This window comes from Tursiops truncatus, chromosome 16 (genome assembly GCF_011762595.2).
Source record: "Tursiops truncatus isolate mTurTru1 chromosome 16, mTurTru1.mat.Y, whole genome shotgun sequence".
Taxonomy (NCBI): Eukaryota; Metazoa; Chordata; class Mammalia; order Artiodactyla; family Delphinidae; genus Tursiops; species Tursiops truncatus.
In genome coordinates this window covers 227074-246623 of record NC_047049.1, presented here as the reverse complement: position 1 = coordinate 246623, position 19550 = coordinate 227074, and the positions used below count along the sequence as shown (strand labels likewise).

General features: G+C 54.1%; 2 protein-coding genes across 5 annotated transcripts; one reads left to right on the top strand and one right to left on the bottom strand.

The window, feature by feature from the left end:
- The first annotated feature begins 23 nt into the window (after positions 1–23).
- ZNF511 (zinc finger protein 511) lies at positions 24–3643 on the top strand. 4 transcript variants are annotated; one of them, XM_033842525.2, is made up of 7 exons: positions 24–176; positions 412–485; positions 772–973; positions 1125–1249; positions 2369–2518; positions 2909–2967; positions 3338–3643. In XM_033842525.2, the coding sequence occupies exons 1-7, from the start codon at positions 24–26 to the stop codon at positions 3385–3387; spliced, it is 813 nt and encodes a 270-aa protein (XP_033698416.1). In that variant the 3' UTR covers positions 3388–3643. The 4 variants fall into 4 exon arrangements, with proteins under 4 accessions (XP_033698416.1, XP_033698415.1, XP_033698417.1 ...); XM_033842524.2 differs by having other exon boundaries at positions 3309–3643; XM_033842526.2 differs by lacking the exon at positions 2909–2967 and having other exon boundaries at positions 3309–3643.
- A 615-nt stretch (positions 3644–4258) lies between these two features.
- VENTX (VENT homeobox) lies at positions 4259–18400 on the bottom strand. The gene is made up of 2 exons (XM_033842097.2): positions 17826–18400; positions 4259–17195 (listed from the first exon to the last, which is right to left on the bottom strand). The coding sequence occupies exons 1-2, from the start codon at positions 18037–18039 to the stop codon at positions 16783–16785; spliced, it is 627 nt and encodes a 208-aa protein (XP_033697988.1). The 5' UTR covers positions 18040–18400; the 3' UTR covers positions 4259–16782.
- Positions 18401–19550: the final 1150 nt, after the last annotated feature.

The window sequence follows — 19550 nt, the reverse complement described above, 5'->3', positions numbered from 1 at the left end:
TGGCGCCGCTGGCGCTCAGGGCGATGCAGCTGCCACCCGCGCTGCACGCACGCCTGGCGGGGGCACCCGGGTCGGCCGAGCCTCTGCCCGTGGAGCGGGACCCCGCGGCCAGGACCGCGCCCTTCCGCTTCGCGCCGCGCCCGGTGCGCTTCCCACGGGAGCACGACTTCTTTGAGGTGCGTGACCCGAGGAAGGAGAGAGCGGTTGTGGGTGGGGGCGGAGCCGGCGCCCTGGGGGCAGGGCTTGGATGGGGCGGGGGAAATGCTTGGGGCGGGGCCTGGGTGGGCCGGGCCTGGGTGGGGCGGGGGCAGACTCCCGGTGGGCGGGGCTGAGGCTCTGGGTGGGGCCGGGGTCCTAGGGGCGGGGCCCGGGGTGGAGCCGGGTCAGAACCCAGGACGCTGTCTCCCGCAGGAAGGGGACGTGCAGCGGCACCTCTACCTCCAGGATGTGCTCATGCAGGTGGGCGGGGCGCCTGAGAGGCCCAGGTTAGTGCTGCAAGGGGCCCTTTTTGCCCTCTCCGGGCCCCTCCCTCTGCCCGCCCCGCCCCTGGTGCCCGCCCCGCTACTCTGCCTGTACCACCACGGAAGCCTGCGTGTCTGGCCTCACCACCGCCTAGCTTGTCTGTAAAAATGTAATTGTTGTGAAAGTAGGATTTGGGCTTGCAAGAGAAAATCCGAAGCTTTATCAGTCCACTTAAGGGGGAGTGGTGACAGGGAGCCCGACGTTCTGTCCGCTGTGGAATGGCATCCCCACCAGGCGTTCCTCTGCCAGGGTACCCGAGTTCACGTGTCAGGTGGCCGGCTGCTGCCAGGTGTTCGACGCCCTGGAGGATTACGAGCACCACTACCACACTCTGCACAGAAACGTCTGCTCCTTCTGCAAGCGGGCCTTCCCTTCTGGACACCTGCTGGACACCCACATCCTGGAGTGGCACGACTCCCTCTTCCAGATTCTGGCCGAGCGGCAGGACATGGTGGGTGACGGCTCGCCCGCTGAGGCCAAGGGCAGGCATCACGGGGGCTCGTCCCTGAGCCGTGTGCCTCGTGGTGCCAGAGCCTGGGGTCAGAGCGCGGTGAGATGGGCAGCCCTGGGGTCAGGGTGGGGTGATGCTGTTTCCATTTCAGTATCAGTGCCTGGTGGAGGGCTGCACAGAGAAGTTCAGAACCAGCAGAGACCGGAAGGAGCACCTGGTGATGCGTCATCTCTACCCTGCGGACTTCCGCTTCGATAAACCAAGGAAAAGCAGAGGGTGCGTGGCGGTGCACCGCGGAGCCGCCTCCCGAGCCTAGAAAGCCTTTGCGTGCATAGACTTTGAGGGTGCAGATGCCCTCGTTCAGCATCCCTGCCGCTAACGTTACATTTAGCTGCAGGTTACAGAAGCCCTGACAAATCGGGAGTCCTTAACCGAGAGGGGTTAAGCAGATGGGGTGGTTCTGTGTGTGGCCCCGCCGGCTGCAGGGAGGACGGGAAGGGGAGAGCCTGCCTTCCCCGGGCCTGTGCTGGGAGTGGCTGGGGTACCATCTTGGGGTCTGCCGGGCGTGCAGGAACACCACCGCGCCCCTCTACATTCACGTTTCATCTCCACCTCGCTCATCACCTCCCATCCTCATGTGGGCCTTGGGGAATTTGTCCCAGGCCGTGAGCCCCTCACCTCACGTGGGGCCGTCAGTTTTTCCCTTTTCCCGTCAGTATGTGTTTACAAACTTGACGGCACAGCCACGTGTTACATGTGACTGTTCAGAACGCACTGTGGGAAGTACCTCTGGGAGTAGCCCGTAAGTGCGTGTTACGTTACTTTGCCTTTTCATTAACCGATTTCCTCAGGTGAAGCTTCATCACCATCTAAAAGTTGCATTGATTGAAGTCGTTTCAGACTAAATTGTTGTCCCCAGACAGAACTTTACTGTTGACAGTAGAATAATCTGGAGAACTGACTTCAATATGGGAGATTTTTATAAGGCCTTGAGTATAAGGTAGCTCCTTCCTTTCCAAGGAATCGTTTGAAGGAGAAAAACCCTACGATGCTGGATTGAGACACTGGTGTTAAGAAGGAGACGCTCAGTATTGTATGGTTGCTTTTAGTAAATTTCTCAGTAATTGTAATGGAGAGACGTTCGGTACCGTTGGTAGTCATTTACCGTGTGACACCATAAAAATACTATTTTTAAAAGACGGAGTGTGACCATCATATCTAAATTCATAGAATATGGCTTACGTCATATGAACATTCACTTCTCCACATTCTGGTAGCCTGAAAATTACTCTCTGATAAAACAGTCATAAAATAGCTTTGCGAATTCAGTCCTGGGGGAAGCGGGGGCTGCAGGCACTGACACCCGGGAGCATCCTCACCACCTGTCTTCCCCAGCCCAGTCATGCCCGGTGCCGCTGAGCAGGTGTTGGCAGAAGCCCTGGGGGATGACGGGGTGCCGTCGGAAGGCGACGCCATGGAAGTCTGCTCTGAACACGTGGAGCCCCCACCAGTACCCGCGGGAGAGAGGCGGGCCTACAGCCACAGGTCAGTACCCGGGCACCTTTCTGAAGCAGGTTCTGAATCTGTGCTTCTCCTGGAGAATTCTGGGTTTGACTCTGGGCCGGCCCAGTTCCCGCTGAGAGAAACCGCCCCTGGGTTGGAGCGTTGGCTTCAGCGGGAGGTGGAAGCTAACCATCCTGCTGCCCTCGGACGACCTGGGGCCCCAGCAGCACAGGACTGCAAAGCACTGGCCCCTTTGACCACGGCCTAAGCCGGGATGGAGAGACCCAGGGTGTGATTGCTCGAGTTACAACCTACGAGGCTGTGTTTCTAGTGTTAACTGTGCTTTTATAGGGGATAAAGTTGGTTTCAAATCTAATTTGGGGGTAAATGTTGGAGAAATGGAAGAAATCGCCCATAAATTCAAACCGACAGGGAGATGAACTCGTGTCCTTCAGCTGCCCTCGCACAGTTGCCCAGAATTTGGCCTGAGAGTGAGTCCCAGGTGCCACCTGGAGGGCGGGTCACAGGGAGCCTGAGCTGGAGCCCGGACACATTCTCCGGGGTGGGTGGTTGGCAGTAGGTGGTCGGCGGCAGGTAGTCAGTGGCGGGGAGCGTCTCCCACCGGAAGCAGGTTTGGAGCAGCTGGCCTGCTGCAGCCGGGGAGGGGAGAGTCCGGGTGAGAGCCAGCGGACACCCTGCACGGTTCGCGGGGGAAGAGGGAGTGTCCAGAGCAAGAATCAGACCCCCACGAGCCCACGAGACTGCCAGCATGAATTGGGTTGTTTGTGAACAAAAGCGTAGCAGTTTAGCGTGAAGGTGTCTTTCATTTCAGGATACCATCTACCATCTGTTTTGGTCAAGGTGCCTCGCGAGGATTTAAAAGGGCCAAGAAGAGAAATAAGCACCAGTAACGGCGGTTCCTCTGCGGCCCTGTGGCGGTGTTGCCGGGCTTCTCCTCCCCGCCACGGGGGCCCCAGGACCCTGGCCCGTGCCACCCTCCATGTCGCGGGCCTGTGACCGACTGAACGAGGCCGGTGGCTATGTGGGAAGCTGTGGGGGAGCCGCGGATTCCGGGAAGGGCCCCCTCGTGCGGTGACTGGGGTGTGGGGAGCAGCCCCCGCCCCCCAACGTCCTTGTGAAACACGTGGAGTAAATGGTTATCATTAACGGTCTCTGGTCGACGTTCTGTGTTGGGGGGAGGGAGATAGCAGCAGTTACTGGTGAGGACTTTTGTTTCCAGCGGCCGCTTCTCAGAGGGGGTGACTGGCTTGCGCAGCTCATCAGGGCTTCAAGGGAGATGCCTGTGGTCCTCGCTCCCGCGCTTGGCAAGGTGAGCAGAAGCCTCGGGTGGGGCTGGGGAGCTGGGAGGGACCCGGGCCGGGGAGGGCGGAGCGCAGACCTAGGCCGGCAGCTGGCTTAGCTCCGATTTGATGACATCAGGGCCCCCCGGGCTGGACCTGGGGAGTGGGGACGCACCAGCCAGCTGTCCCCCTGCGGTGCCCGGTGCTGCCGTGCCCGCCCGAGGCCCCGCTCGGCCCATCTCACCTGGCTGCTCCCACTCTGGGCTCCAGTCTGGTGGCAGCAGCGGTTGCCGGCCTGCGACCGCCCCCGCCAAGCCCTGCGCACAGCTCTGCAGACACGGGTCGGGGCTGGTGGGTGTCAGTTTGAAGTTGTTCTTTGGAAGATTACTTGTCTCCTCTTTGTCTGTTGTGGTTCCACTAAGATGTCAGGGGAAGGTACTCATCGCCCTACCTGCTCATTGTTGAATGTTTTGAATCTGGATTTTATCTTTTCAAATATTGTCTTTACTCCAATCTCTGTTCCTTCTCCTTCTAAAACCCCAACCAAATGTATGTCAGACGCCCTCCGTCTTCTAACAGCCCTTCCGTATTTCCCGTTCCTTATCTGTCTTTGCTACATTCTGGATAATTTCTTAAGATCCACTTTTCAGTTCACTAATTTTCTGATCAGCTGTATCAAATGTGCTGTTGAACTCATTCAGTGTTTAATTTCCATAGTTACAATTTTCAATTCTTTAAGTTCTATGTTGTTTTTCTAATTTGCTGGACTTTATAACTTTTGTTCATCACGTTTTCAACTCATTCTTTTCTTTTTTAACATGTTAAACTTATTGTACGTTCTCTGATTGCTAATATCAATGTTTGAAGACTCTGTGGGTCTGATTTTTCTGTCAATTTTTTCTGTTGACTCACTCATGGTGCCTTGTTTCCTGATGAATTCTGTGATTTTTGGCTGTGAGTTTGTATTTCTTGGAATTTTACCTCTGGAGTTTCTCTAACATGTCTGGGTTCTCCCTGAAAAAATTAGTATTTGCTTCTGTCATGTGACTGGGGAGCTATGATCTAGGACCACTTTAACTTTAAAATAAATTATTAGGAAAAAAAGAGGGACTTCCCTAGTGGTCCAGTGGTAAAGAATCCGCCTTCCAATGCAGGGGATGTGGGTTCAATCCCTGGTCGGGGAACTAAGATCCCACATGCTGCGGGGCAACTAAGCCCACATGCCACAACTACTGAGCTTGTGCACCACAAACTACGGAGCCCACACGCCCTGGAGCCCATGTGCCTTAAGTAGAGAGGAAAAAAAACCCCACACTACAACCAGAGAAAAGCCTGCGCATCACAACAAAGAGCCTCCGCACCTCAACGGAAAGGTCCCACGTGCCTCAGTGAAGACCCCAAATGCCGCAGCTAAGACCCGACACAGCCAAAAAATAAAATAAAATTTAAAATCAAAAAATGGGCTTCCCTGGTGGCACAGTGGTTAAGAATCTGCCTGCCAATGCAGGGGACACGGGTTCAAGCCCTGGCCTGGGAAGATCCCACATGCCACAGTGCAGCTAAGCCCATGTGCCACAACTACTGAGCCTGCGCTCTAGAGCCCGGGAGCCACAGCTACTGAGCCTGTGTGCCACAACTACTGAAGCCCACATGCCTAGAGCCCATGCTCCGCAACAAGAGAAGCCACCGCAATGAGAAGCCCACGCACCGCAACACACAGTAGCCCCCAGTCGCTGCAACTAGAGGAAACCCACGTACAACAATGAAGACCCAATGCAGCCAAAAATAAGTAAATAAAATAAATTTATAAAAATAAAAAATTATTAGGTATGAGTTTTCACCCCCAGTTCACTTTTCCGCAAATGCCTTTTCTGTGTTGCCTTGACACAACCTTAGCCAAAGCAGAACATCTGAGTAACAGAAACAGACCCCTCATTTCACTTATAGCAAGAGAAGTAGAAATAAATATACACAGACCCGGCTTCCCTGGTGGCGCAGTGGTTGAGAGTCCGTCTGCCGATGCAGGGGACACAGGTTCGTGTCCCGGTCCGGGAAGATCCCACATGCCGCGGAGCGGCTGGGCCCGTGAGCCATGGCCGCTGAGCCTGTGCATCCGGAGCCTGTGCTCCGCAACAGGAGAGGCCACAACAGTGAGACGCCTGCGTACCGCAAAAAAAAAAAAAAAAAGAAAAAATGCACAGACCCTTTCTTACACGTGCAGTTGACAAAAGCCCAAAGGTTTGACGGCACAGCCTGTTGCAGGGGGTGGGGGACACGCAGCTTACGCTCTCACACGTTGTAAGTGGGGTGCTGAACGCTGCAGCCACCTACGAAGTGGAGTTTACCAATGCCTAACAAGATCACTTCTGCAGTTACCCTTTGACCTAGCAGTCCTACTTCTGGGGATATATCCTGAACTCACATTGGCAAAAATTCAAAATACCCTAAAGGTATTTCACTATTCAGTGAAATTTTTAATAGCCAATTACTGAGAACAGCTCAAATGTCCCAAGTACCAAATGATCTGAGTAGTGTTGAGAACTGAAAATTTTTGGCTTGGGAAAAAGAAGATACAGGTTTAGGATCACTGAAGTTAATTAAAACCCCATAGTCCTGAATTTGAATTAGAAGTATTGCTATAAACCCATAATGTACATACCATATTTATTAAATCAATAACTTTACTGAAAGCCCGGACTAGTTTTTGAAATCAAGGAAGTTACTGAGGAATGCCAAGCTGGGAGTCACGAGCCACCTCAGGAAGGTCCTGCTGGCCAAGAACAGGACCGCCTGAGTGGCACCGAGAACAAGAACTACAATGAATGAGCGCATGAAATACACTTAAATCCATGAGCTCACAGCATCTTTAAAAACAAAACCTCACTGACTACCGTTGGGAGGATGTCAGGAATTGACATCTTCTGAGAACTGGTAAATCAAGGGGAAGTCAAGGACTTCTCCTACCTTTCCTGAAAGGACTACACCTCTGGGTAACGAGGTGTTGATGTCAGCGTCTGCAGACATGACAAAAAGGGTGAACCAGACACTGGCTGTTTCCTGATAGACGTTCACCACACAACCTATTACATAGTCTTGCCAAAACATCAAGGCAGAGCCTGAGGTAAGGGGTTGCATGGAGGTGGTTTATTTTGAGAGATGATCCTAAGGGACAAGAGTGGGGGGCTGGGAGGGTGAAACAAGGGAAGAGGGAAAGCCCACCCTAGGGGGGCGTTATTGGAGTGGTCCCCACTGTGGGCAATTGAGGCTCCGTCCCACTGGAGACCCGAGAGCAGAGGATTTGTCCACCGGCGTCCCCACGGGCATGAACTCACTCCCTCACGCTTCCAAGTCTGCGGTGTGAAGGGTCAGTGTGGTCAGAGAAGCCGCAGGGCGGGGAGCCTCGGAGCGGCCGGTGGGAGATGCTGTCGGCAGGCCCAGGCATCTTGGGAGGAGTTGTTGCTCATTTCTCAGGTGGCCTGAGAGATGTGAGGCGGGCACAGAGGCACCGGGGCCCTGGTCAAGCTTCCAGACACAGAACACGTGAACCCCACCCAGGACGCAGGGAGCAAGACCCAGACACCAAATCCCTAAGACACACACCAGTCAACGGCAGTGTGTGGACCTTAGTGAGATCCAGGTTCAAATAAACAAACTGAAAAAACCAAACCAAGACTACCTGCGGGGTAACTTACATGAAGGCAGTGTGAGGCGCTCCACAACCCATTCCCAGTGAAACTGGTGAGAACTATAACAGCAAAAACAAAAAGACAACAATACCTACAACCTCTGGGAATGGTCCTGCAGGCAAGCAGCAAATAGAGAAGCATCCATCCAAGAAAATCTATGAAAATTTGCTAAGAAAGGAGAGTGGGGTATCTGACCCAAGACCACTCCCTCCTCCCCACTCAGCTCGGGGATGCAGGGACCCTGCGCCAGAGGCTGCAGCTGAGAACAGAAGGCTTCCTGTCCCCCGGCTCCGCGTGGAAGGGCTTCCTTCCCTGAGCTGCAGGCCTAGGTGTTTGTACCTGCCCAGTGCCTGCTGCTGAGGCTAAGTGTGGGTGAGGCCGGTTGAGAGCAGGGCCTCCCTCCTGCCCAGCCCAGCTCTTGGAGTGGAGGCTCTACCTTGGCACCACTGAGGGTGCTGAGGCCCTGGGCACCTTCCCTGGCTGTGGGGCAGTGGTTCTCACCAGGAGAGGCGGCTGAGAGGACACCAGGCTAGTGCCCCTCCCGTGGAGCTCCTGGAGCAGGGGCGTCACACAGAGAGAAGTCTGCCCTTGTCCTCACCCCAGTTCCAGAGCCATGGCTCAGAGATTGGGGGGATGGGGGGGTGTGATGAGCAAGTCGGAAAAACATCTCTCCTAATTTCTTCCCAAAGGAGCTGACTGTTTGCAACAGACTGTGGAGAAGTTGAAGCCCAAGTTCTCAGGAACAGTGAGGTGGTGGGGGGCACTCAGGAGGGGTGTCGAGTACAGGCTAAGTTGGAGGGTGGTTCACAGGAGGGAAACAAGTGATAAGAAAACTGGGGTGGGGAGGGGCAGCCCTCGTGGGGTGGAAACAAACAGGAAAGGCCCGACTTGGAAAAGACTGTGTCAGAGACCTTGACTGGGTTACTCTGTAGAGGAATTTATGCCCAGGGGCTTGTTGAAAACTGTAGAGCAATCATCAGGCAATTACTGGAGTTTAACAGCTGGGTGTGGTCCCAGGTGACTGTGCATGTACCCAGAGGCGCATCTCCCTCAGGACATCAGAGGCTTAACACTCGGTGTGGGCGTGGGGCGGCAGATACTCTTCACGGAAATACCCAAATAACCCAGCCGGTCACAAAAACAATGCACAAGCAAATAATAATAAGCCCCAGAGGAGAGGGACCAGTACCCAGAGTTGCTACAACATACTATCTATAATGTCCAATCTCCAACAAAAAATTATGAGGCATGCAAAGAAACAGGAATGTATAACCCTTATATCTGCAAAAGCAAAGCAACAGAGACTGCCTGTGAGCATTACAGGATGTCAGATCTATCAGAAAAGACTCCAAGGTAGCCATTATAAGCATGTTATAAACATGTTCACAGGACTAAAGGAAACTATGATTAAAGAATGAAAAGAAGGGTCGATGACAATGTCTCATCTAATAGAGACTATCGATAAAGAGAAATTATTTTTTTAAAGAGAACAAAATGGAAATTCTGGAGTTGAAAAGTACAAACACTGAAAAATTCTAAAAACTCACTAGAGGGACCCAACAGTAGAGCTGAACTAGCAGAAGAAAGAATAATGAGCTTGAAGATTGATTGAGATTATGTAAGCCAAAAAACATCGAGAAAAAATAATGAAGAGAGCCTCAGTGAAACTTGAGATACCATTAAGAACACCAACATGCATGTGATGGGAGTACCAGGGGGAGAAGACAGAGAAAAGAGCAAAAAAACTTGAAGAAATAATGGCTGAAAGCTTCCCAAATTTATTGAAAAACAAATAACCTATACATCCAGGAATCTCAATGAATTCCAAGTAGGATAAATGCAAAGGGAGTCCAGAGACAATAAAAGTAGCAGCTGACTTCTCCTCAGAAATAACAAGCGCCAGAAAGAAGTGAGATAACATATTCAAAGTGCTCTTATGCTATTAAAAAACTGTCAAGGGGACTTCCCTGGCAGTTCTGTGCTTAAGACTCCACACTTCCAATGCAGGGAGCATGGGTCACCCCTGGTGGGGGAACTAAGGTCCCACGTGCCTTGAGGCGCAGCCAAAAAAAAAAAATTGTCAAGAATCCTACATCCAGTAATCAGAATGAAAGTGGAGGCATCACCACGTACCATACAGATATAAAAAAGACTATGAAGCAACACTATGAAACAATTGTATCCCAACAAATGGGCACATTTCTAGAAAGACACAGAGTCATAAAACTGACTCGAGAAGAAACAGACAATCTGAATAGACCTATAACAGCTGAAAACATTAAATTAGTTAAAACACACACACACACACACACACACACACACACACACACACACACACACACACACACACACACACACACACATACACACACACACACAAAACTACCCCTAAAGAAAAGTTTAGGACCAGATAGGTTCACGAGTTCTACCAAATAGTTAAAGAAGAATTAATACAAATTTTTCAAAAACTTCCTAAAAACAGAAGAGGAGGGAACACTTTCCAACTCCTTTTATAGTCCAGGATTAGTATGTTACCAGAACCAAAGACATCACAAGGAGGGCATAGTCCAATATCTCTTGTGACTATGATGCAAAAATCCTCAACAAACTTTAACAAACCAAATCCAGCAACATATAAAAAGAATTATACACCATGGGACTTCCCTGGTGGTGCAGTGGTTAAGACTCCATGCTCCCAATGCAGGGGGCCCAGGTTCGATCCCTGGTCAGGGAACTAGATCCCACATGCTGCAACTAAGAGTTCACATGCCACAACTAAGGAGCCCACTTGCCGAAACTAAGGAGCCTGTGAGCCGCAACTAAGAGGAGCCCACCTGCTGCAACTAAGACCCGGTGCAACCAAATAAATATTAAAAAAAGAAAAGAATTATACACCATGACTAAGTGGGATTTATCCCAGGAATGCTAGGTTGGTTTAACATCAGAAAAACATTTAGTGTAATACATCATATCAATAGAATAAAAAACAGGGCTTCCCTGGTGGCACAGTGGTTGGGGGTCTGCCTGCCGATGCAGGGGGCACGGGTTCGTGCCCCGGTCCGGGAGGATCCCACGTGCCGTGGAGCGGCTGCGTCCGTTAGCCGTGGCCGCTGAGCCTACGCGTCCGGAGCCTGTGCTCCGCGGCGGGAGAGGCCACGGCAGTGAGAGGCCCGCGTACCGCAAAAACAAAAACCACACGATCATCTCAATTGATGCAGAAAAGTCATTTGACAAAATCCAACTAAGGATAAAAGGGAACTTCTTTAATCTGATAATGGCATCTACGGTAACCCCACAGCTCACATCATACTCAATGGTGAAAGACTGGATGCTTTCAGGAACAAGGCAAGGATACCTGTCTGGTCACTTCTATCCAACATTGTACTGGAGGTTCTGGCCAGAGCAATTAGGCAAAAAAGAAAAAGAAAAGAATGAAAGAAAGGAAAGAAAGAAAGAAAGGAAGGAAGAGCATCCAGATTGTAAAGGAAGAAGTAAAACTAGTTCTATTCACAGATGACATGATGTTGTATGTAGACAATCCTAAGGAGCTCACTGAAAAATGATGAGAACGGATAAAAGAACTCAGCAGGGTGGCAGGATAGAAGATCAGTGTACAAAATCAGTTATCTCTCTATACCCTTGCAATGAACAATCCAAAAATGCACTTAAGAAAACAATTCCAACTGCAATAGTATCAAAAAGAATAAAATGCTTAGGAATAAATTTAACCAAAAAAATGCAAAACTTATACCCTGAAAGCTACAGAACATTGTTCAAAGAAATTAAAGAGGATCTAAATAATTGGAAAAACATCTCACGCTCGTGACTGGAAGACTTAACATTGTTAAAATGTCAATATTTCCCGAAACAGTCCCTAATCTACAGATTCGATGCAAAATCTCTGTCAGAATCCCAGTGGACGTCTTTGTGGAAACTGACAACCTAATTCTAATATGGAACTGCAAGGAACCCAGAAGAGCCAAAACATTCTTGAAAGAAGAACAAAAGAAGGTTTCAAAACTTACTACAAAGCAACAGTAGTCAAGACACTGTGGAGGAGTGTCTGCCAGGAGGATAGATATATTGACCAATGGAATAGAACTGAGGGCCCAGAAATAAACCCAAACCCCTATGGTCGAGTGATATTTGACAGCATACGAAGACCATCCAATGGGGAAAGAGCAGTCTTTTCAACAAGTGGTGTGGGATAACTGGATAACCACGCGGGGAAGAATCAAGTTGGACCCTTACCTCACAAAATATTCAAAAATTATCTCAAAATGCATCAAAGACCTAAATGTACGAGACGAAACTATAAAACACTTCGGAAAAAAGCACAGAGTGAATCTTAATGATCTTGGATTTGGCAAAGGGTTCTTAGGTATGACACCAAAAGCATGAGCGACAAAATTGAAAATAGATAAATTGTATTTCATCAAAATTAAAATAGTTTGTGCTTCAAATGACACAATCAAGAAAGTGGAAAGACAACCCACATAATGGAAGAAAATATTTGCAAATCCTGTATCTGATGAGGATTTAATATCCTGAATGTATAAAGAACTCCTACAACTCAACACAAAAGACAACCCAGCTAAAAAATGGGCAAAGGACTTAAATAGATGTTTCTCTGAAGAAGATACATAAATAGCCAATGAGCACATGAGAAGACAGTCAGTATCTCTAGCCATCGGGGAAACACAGATTAAAGCCTGAGACTTCACACCCACTAGGCTGGCTGGAATCAAAATACCAGATAATAGCAAGTGTTGGAAAGAACATGGAGAAATCGAACTTTCCACTATAATTTACCACATTAACAGATTGAATGGGGGAATCAACTGATCATCTCAATATATGCAGCAAAAGCATTTGATAAAGTACAACACTCACTGATGATAAAACGTCCTATTAACTAGTTGCAGAAGGAAATGTAGGTCACCTGGAAAAGGTATTTTGAAACCCCCCCCTGCACATATCATGCTTATGGTGAAATGTTAAAAGTATTTCCTTTAAAAAGCAAGAATAAGACAAAATGCCCCTTCTGGAAACTTCTAGCCACACTCACACTGCAGGCTCTAGCCGGCCCAGTAAGACAGGAGAAAGAGGTAAGAGATGGGTACCACTGTGCTTTGTTTCAGTTCCATTTAACAGAAAACCCAAACAATTGCTTACACGGGTAGGAACGCAATCCTCTCTGGCCCCTGAGGCCTCCCCAGCCTCCTGCAGGGTCCAGGGGCGCTGCCTCTGGGCCTCTGAGTGCAGCATTCACCACCCCAAGTTGTGGAAACGGGCTCGCCGAGGGTAGGGGTGAGCACATGGTTCCTCGTTCTGCAGATTTTCAAAGTCAACCTGGAAGAACGGTAACACCCCTTGGATGCGCACAGGACAATGCAGCTGTTTGGTGTGGTTTTTAAAAACACGTGCTTCTTAACATGCTGAGACATTTCCTGCCCACATTTTACTGCCTCTGAAATTTAGCATCTTATCATCATGGCCATGTTGGTTAATTTGCTATATGGGTATTTTTCTTAATGGTCTAATCAATGGAAACACAGCATAATGTATGGAATATCAGAAACAGCAAGAACTGTGTATGTTTAGCTAATGAGGCAACACTTTTTTAAAAGTCAAATGAAAGTACCAGAGCTTTAGGCCATCTGGATAGCATTATGCGTTATCACACCAGGGAAACACGGTGAAGTACAGTGATTCAGAAATACTTCCTGAGGGCGTGCACAGATTTGGGACCAGCGAGGCCAGCAGAGAACCCTGCCCTTTGCCTGCCCCTGGCTGTGTCCATGAAGCATGGCATCTCTGGCGATGCAGAAATGGCATTTTTCTTAACATGCCAATCATGGCAAGGTCTTTACAGTCTGTTGGGAGGAAGTACTGCCTAAGTAGTGTTTTCTTGTTATGAAATGTTTTAAACGCACAAAAGCAAATGTAAAATCACACGTCTGGGCTTCCCTGGTGGCGCAGTGGTTAAGAATCCGCCTGCCAATGCAGGGGACACGGGTTCGAGCCCTGGTCCGGGAAGATCCCACATGCCGCGGAGCAACTAAGCCCGTGCGCCACAACTACAGAGCCTGTGCTCTAGAGCCCGCAAGCCACAACTACTGAGCCCGCGAGCCACAACTACTGAAGCCTGCGCGCCTAGAGCCCGTGCTCCACAACAAGAGAAGCCACCGCAATAAGAAGCCTGCGCACTGCAACGAAGAGTAGCCCCTGCTCGCCACAACTAGAGAAAGCCACGCGCAGCAACGAGGACCCAATGCAGCCAAAAATAATAAATAAATAAATACATACATTTATAAAAATAAAAAATAAAATCACACGTCCTGGCAAGGACAGTAGATACCACAGCCCCACAACCCAGCTTAAGAAGTACCCAGTGTTTACTTTTAGGAGTCCCATGAGAGGGCCTCTACCCTCCCGGCACTGCTTCTTTAAGATCGTTCAAGACCTATGGTCAGATTGCGGGAGTCCCTCCCCCAGAAGTACTGAAGCAGAACTGACCTGGCCCAACCCTCTGAGTGGTCCACAGGCGCAAGACCTGCGGCCTGGGGTCCACGCCTGGCACAGAGTAGGCCAGGTTGGCTCGGGGGCCAGCAGGGACCATAGAGCTGACTGGATGCCAGGAAGGGACCCTGGTCCCCACCCAGGAACCAGAGGCGACCCTGACGTGGGAGCCTCAGGGCAGTCTTCCTGAGACCCTGAGACCCAGGCATGCTGGGTGGGTCACTGTTTAGCGTCCTCCCTAGTCCCATCTTCCCCACTCTGGCACTACTGGGGTCACCGCAGTCCACACCTTTGCATAACTTGGCCCACTCCTTGTCCCCAGATCAGGTGGCCCCTGCACCTCCAGAGAGGCGTGCTCTGCCCTGAACTGCTCTCCTGTCCCCCTGTCCAGGTGGTCTCCCAAGGGCAGGGCTGCTGTCTCCAAATCCAGCAGCCGGGCATGAGGCAGGTGACTGGGAACCAGCGGGGCTGGGGGGGAAGCCGGACTCTGGAGCTCGGACCCCTCCGTGCAGGGTCCTGATGGGTGAGTCCTCCCGCGTTGGCTCCGGCCAGCTGGGCAGCCTCAAGGCCTTGGAGACACAGTGGCTGAGGAGACGGCCGGCAGTGTCCCCTGGCCCCAGGACCTGGCCCAGGGCATTCAGGGGCCCGAGTTGTCCATGAGACGGTGGACAGGCAGTAGAAGTCCACAGTGCTCTGCCGGGGGCGGGAGCCTGGTCTAAAACAATGGGAAAGTCTTGGTCTTGATAAGTTTGCTTCAGCCTTTCCCAGCAAGGGCACCCAGCTGGTGGGCTCTGGGCCTCCACAGAGCCTCGCTTACCCTCCAGTGGTCTGGGTGCCAAGCCCTGAGTCAGACAAAGGATGGTCGAGCTGCTCCGTGGGGTCCTGAGAGGAGAGGCTCCCTGGGGAGGTGTCTTGGTCAGAACCGGTCATGCAGACCCGTGCAAATTGATGCAGCCGATCCCTCTGCCAGCCCCGGGCTGCCCAGCGCTCTGGGGTGTGGAGAAGAGGATCAAAGTATTGACGGGCCTTAAAAAGCCGCAGATGTGGTCCTGCAGGTGCCTGGGCACACAGAAGGCGGGTGGTCGCTCTCAGGGCCCCTGGGCCCCTCGTCCAGCTCCCTTGGTGCAGCGGCCCCCACCTGCCTTCTCTGGCACTTTCCAGACCACGGACAGGTCTGGCCCCTCGCAAATCGTGACTGGAGCTGGGTTCTGAGCTTAAGCGGCACAGGTTCAGGACTCGCTGGCCCACACCCCAGGAGGGACTGGACGCATCTGGCCTCCTCCCCCTTCCCATCAGCAGGCCTTCATTCTTAGCAGCTGCACTTCAAGAACTGCGTTAGTTTCTCTTTCAAATTCATCCTGAGTTTGCATTTTTCCAGGAAACCGAGAGAGAATGATGGCTACGACATGTAAATTAATGCAGTATTATCCTTGCTTCCCGTGGAGCGGCACCTCCGCTGCCTGCCCAGTAAAAGTCAGTGCTTCGCCTTCGCAGGCGGCAGGACCCCAGCCCTGCAGTCATTACAGGGAGAGACGGGCCTGGAATTGGCCTCTCGCGTGGTCACTGCGTGTCCCTACGCCCACGCGGCAGAGGCGGTCTGCCGCCCAGGTGCCCCCTCCGGCCCGGCGGGTGAGGGAGGGGAGGTGAGCTAACCCCAAGATCGCCCGCCACGGCCCCAGCCCTGAGTCGGAGCATTGGGGGCGGCAGGGCAGACGCTCGGACAGGGGAGAGGGTTGGACCGTCCTCTTGCTTGGCGCCTGGGCGCTCGGTTCCTAAGTTATGTCAGCACGTTGTCAAGAGGCAGCAGAAGGATGCGCAGCAGGTCCCCGGCCACCGGCCACCCTGGCGAGTCGGCAGGACGCAGCTGGCCGCTGGCGCCGCCGGTCCCGCTGCGGGCGCGCGGCCATTCCTTCTCTTTCCGCCGGACAACGCCGACCGCTGTCCCGCTCCAGCTCCGTCCCCGCGGAAGCCAAGCGACCGCGCCAGCCCGCGGTGCGGTCCGCGCTCCACGAGTCCGAGGTTCCGAGGCCGCCGGGCCCACGCGTGGATGCCCCGCGCACACTCACCGCACGCACCCTCACGCACATGATCCCACAGAGACAGCACTTCGCCTCAGGCTCCCGAACGTTCTCTAGTAAAATACATAAATGAACGCGGGAAAAATTCCCTAAAATAAGCGTGAAAGTCTCCACTCGCACACAACGCTGAGAAACCTAGTTAGCGAAAGTAGTTGGTAAGTTTCTCTTTAGCAATTCCGGCACCAAACTGTTCCTGTCGTTTCTTTGTTCCGAATCAGTTTCCTGCCGCTGCAGCCAGAAACAATCTACTAAGTTCTTCCGAGCCGCCGCGGTTACCGAGACAGGTCCACAGAGGAAACCTCAGAATACTTTATTGGCTGCTTTGTATACATTGGAAAGTCCTATTTTGTCCATTTCGAGGACAATATAAAACTATGTTCACTGTCTTTCAGGAAAGTTTGCACTAACATAACTTTATAAAAACATTTTTTTAAAATAACCGTAAGATACCCACAGATAGTCTTGCGGCATCCAGTTTAACACAGTATTAACAACAACAAAAACAAAAACCTGAAAAACGAGACAAGAAGAGAACCCCGAGACGCCCGCTGCGCACCAGGAGCAAGGAACCGGCCGGGGCGCCGCTCGCCCGCGGGGACCCGTCTCCGGCCCTGGGAAGGGGTAGCCCCGGTGGCGGAAGACAACACCCCGCCCCCTACACCCCCTGCGTGCGTGCCCTTCCTCCCCAGCGGGCCCCCAGGGCCCACGGCCTTGCAGCCCTAGGACAGGTAATACATGCCGTAGGCGGCCACGGGCGCGGCGAGGAGTCCCGGCACCTGCGGCAGGGAGCCCGCCGCGCTGCCGTACACGGCCGGGGAGCCGTGAAGGTGGACGCCCAGCGGGAAGGGCAGGGCGAACGAGGGCAGCAGCGGCTTGGCCGCCAGCTTCAGCTTCTCCAGCTCGGCCTCCTGCAGTCGCTTGGCCTTGGCCCGGCGGTTCTGAAACCAGATCTTGACCTGCGTCTCGGAGAGGCTCAGGCTGCTGGAGAACTCGGCGCGCTCCGCGATGGACAGGTACTGCTTCTGGCGGAACTTGCCCTCCAGCGCCAGCAGCTGCGCGGTGGTGAAGGGCGTCCGCGGCTTGCGGTTGTTCTTGTGTTTCCTGAGGGTGCAGGGTGGAGGGCTGGGGGCGCCTAGGGGGAAAGAGAGCACAAAGCGGACGCTCAAACGCCAGCAGTGCGCGCCAAGGACGGTTCCGGATGCGTGTCCCGGCCGAGACCGCGGACCTCAGTTGAGACAAGATACCCCCAAACCTCCGGGGTAATAGAAGCGAGGCACCGGGGAGACGGCGCGCGGAGAGGGGGGCCGTTGTGGACTCGGGTTCTGCTCCCCAGATCGGTGGCCTTGCGTCCCTCGGGAGGAGAGGAACTCTGCCCACTTGGAAAAGCGAAAAACTTGGGCGGGAAGCGCAGAGGCCAAGCAGAAGTCAACCATCGCGGGGAGTGACGGCAGCAAAAGGGGTGCTCGGCCAGAGAGACTCCGAGACAAGAAGCCCCGGGTCTTGGGTTGCGGGCTCCGCCCCAGGGTGGAGCAGAAGCCTGTTTGGCGTGGGGCCGGGGAGCCGCCGTGGGGTTCGCGCGCGCGCGCGGGAGGGGTCGGGTGGGCTCGCGTGGGCTGGTTTCTTTCTCTGCGCCCGGGCCGGCGCGTTAGTGGCTGGTTACTTTCCAAAGTTACGAGAGACAGCGTCCTTCCCGCCCTAGTCCTCCGAGCCCGGGCCGGGCGGGCTCCTCTCGCAGCCCAGAACCGTGCGACAGGGCACTTACGTGGGGAGGACAAGGGGGCGGCCGCCGGGACCCAGGCCCGGGGTTCCGCGGCGCCCCGCGGCCTCTCCTCCCGGGGCTCCGCGGGCTCCGCGCCCAGCCAGTGCTCTGCCTGCGGCAGCGACTTGACGCTGAAGGGCAACGGGCCGGACCCCGCACGGTCCCTGCTGCACGTCCTGAGCCCAACAGGGTTCATGCCGAGCGACGCCGGGGCCATGCGCTGGCCGGCGGGCGCGGGGCTGGCGGGGCTCAGCAGGCGCGACGTGGGGCCAGCGCGCCGCGACACTGCCGGGGGCTCCACTGCGCCCCCGCCCTCAGAGCCCTATAAAAAGGCGGCGCCCCTTTCATGCCCAGCTCTCCAATCGCCGCTGTCGCTGCCGCGTGGGCCCAGGCGTCCATTGGTTTCGCTGACCCGGGAGGGCGGGACGGCCGACTGGGACTCTAGCGCCCCAGCCCCGGCCTGCCTGGCGCACCCCTGTGGACTTCCCAGAGCCCGGCTGTCCTCTCCCGGAGCGCTGCGGCCCGGCTGGGAGGTGGCTGGTACACCCGGGGAGCACGAGGCGCTGGCCCCAGCCTCCCCACGCGCAGGAGCCCACAGTGGACGCGACCTGATTGAGCCGCGGTCCGGGCACAGGTCGGGACCGCGCGCGGATCCTGAGACGCGGAGAGCTCGGCGCCGTCAGAGAGGCGGCGCCGGCGCCTCCCGTAGTGTTGTCCCTCTGTCGCTCGCCGGCTGCTCTTCCCGCTGCGCCCAGTCCGGAGCCTGAGCCTTCGGCGCGTGCCTGCTGTGGCCCAGGCGTTCCCTCCGAACCCTGGGGGCTGCTTTTGACTGAACCTGCGCCCGGACCGAGGACCCTGCTTCTGTCGCCTTGTAGTCGGGCCTCAGGTGCCCTGACCCTGAATGGCTTTTTGGGCACCCGTAGCTGCCGAACGCTCTCCGTGGCGTCCCACGGCCTGGCTCCAGGAACGGCCGGCGGGGCACGTCGAAGGTCCCCGGGCAGGGCCCGGAGCCGCGGAGAAGGCCGAGGGGCCGACCTCTCACCCGCCTGCGACGCAGGGCTTGGGGCACAGGCAGGGCGCCTCGGGCCGCTGGGCCGCAGGGCGCCTCGGGCCACGAGGTCAGTCGCTGGGTGTTGGATTCACCGTCAGCCTCTCCCGCTCCTCACTTGCTTGGCCGAATCGTCCGGAGTCGCGGGACCTGGGACCTGGGAAAAGCCCCGCGGCGCGGGCTTCCGACTGACCCGGCCAGACGGGGCCGGGCTGTCAACGGGGCCCCCGCGGATCAGGCGGAGAGGGATCCCCGACACGGCTCGTAGAAGGTGGAGCCAAGGCCCGACAGAGATTTACGCTTCACTCGGATTATTTTTCCAAAACTGAACCAATCTTTGGTTTAAAACCTTCTGGGGTGCTGCAGACGAGGCACCGCTCTGCAGCCTCTCGCGGAACGAAAGAAACCCCGACTGTGTTTTAGAATAAATCATGAGATTATTTTGCAGGTAACACCTTTATGTCCGATTAATATCCCAGAACACGGAAACAGCAACCTAAATCCGTACATGTTTATTTTTGAAAAACCAAAGTGTTTTTTTTTTTGTTTTTTTGTTTTTTTTTTGCGGTACTCAGGCCTCTCACTGCTGTGGCCTCTCCCGTTGCGGAGCACAGGCTCCGGACGCGCAGGCTCAGCGGCCATGGCTCACGGGCCCAGCCGCTCCGCGGCATGTGGGATCT

Excerpts from the sequence above, each read along its gene's own strand:
- ZNF511 (XM_033842524.2), top strand. The coding sequence starts at position 24 with ATGCAGCTGCCACCCGCGCTGCACGCACGCCTGGCGGGGGCACCCGGG. Across the intron at positions 486-771 it reads GGGGCGCCTGAGAGGCCCAG|GGTACCCGAGTTCACGTGTC; the intron begins GTTAGTGCTGCA and ends TTCCTCTGCCAG. Across the intron at positions 1,250-2,368 it reads AAACCAAGGAAAAGCAGAGG|CCCAGTCATGCCCGGTGCCG; the intron begins GTGCGTGGCGGT and ends TGTCTTCCCCAG.
- VENTX (XM_033842097.2), bottom strand. The coding sequence starts at position 18,039 with ATGGCCCCGGCGTCGCTCGGCATGAACCCTGTTGGGCTCAGGACGTGC. Across the intron at positions 17,196-17,825 it reads CGCCCCCTTGTCCTCCCCAC|GCGCCCCCAGCCCTCCACCC; the intron begins GTAAGTGCCCTG and ends CTTTCCCCCTAG.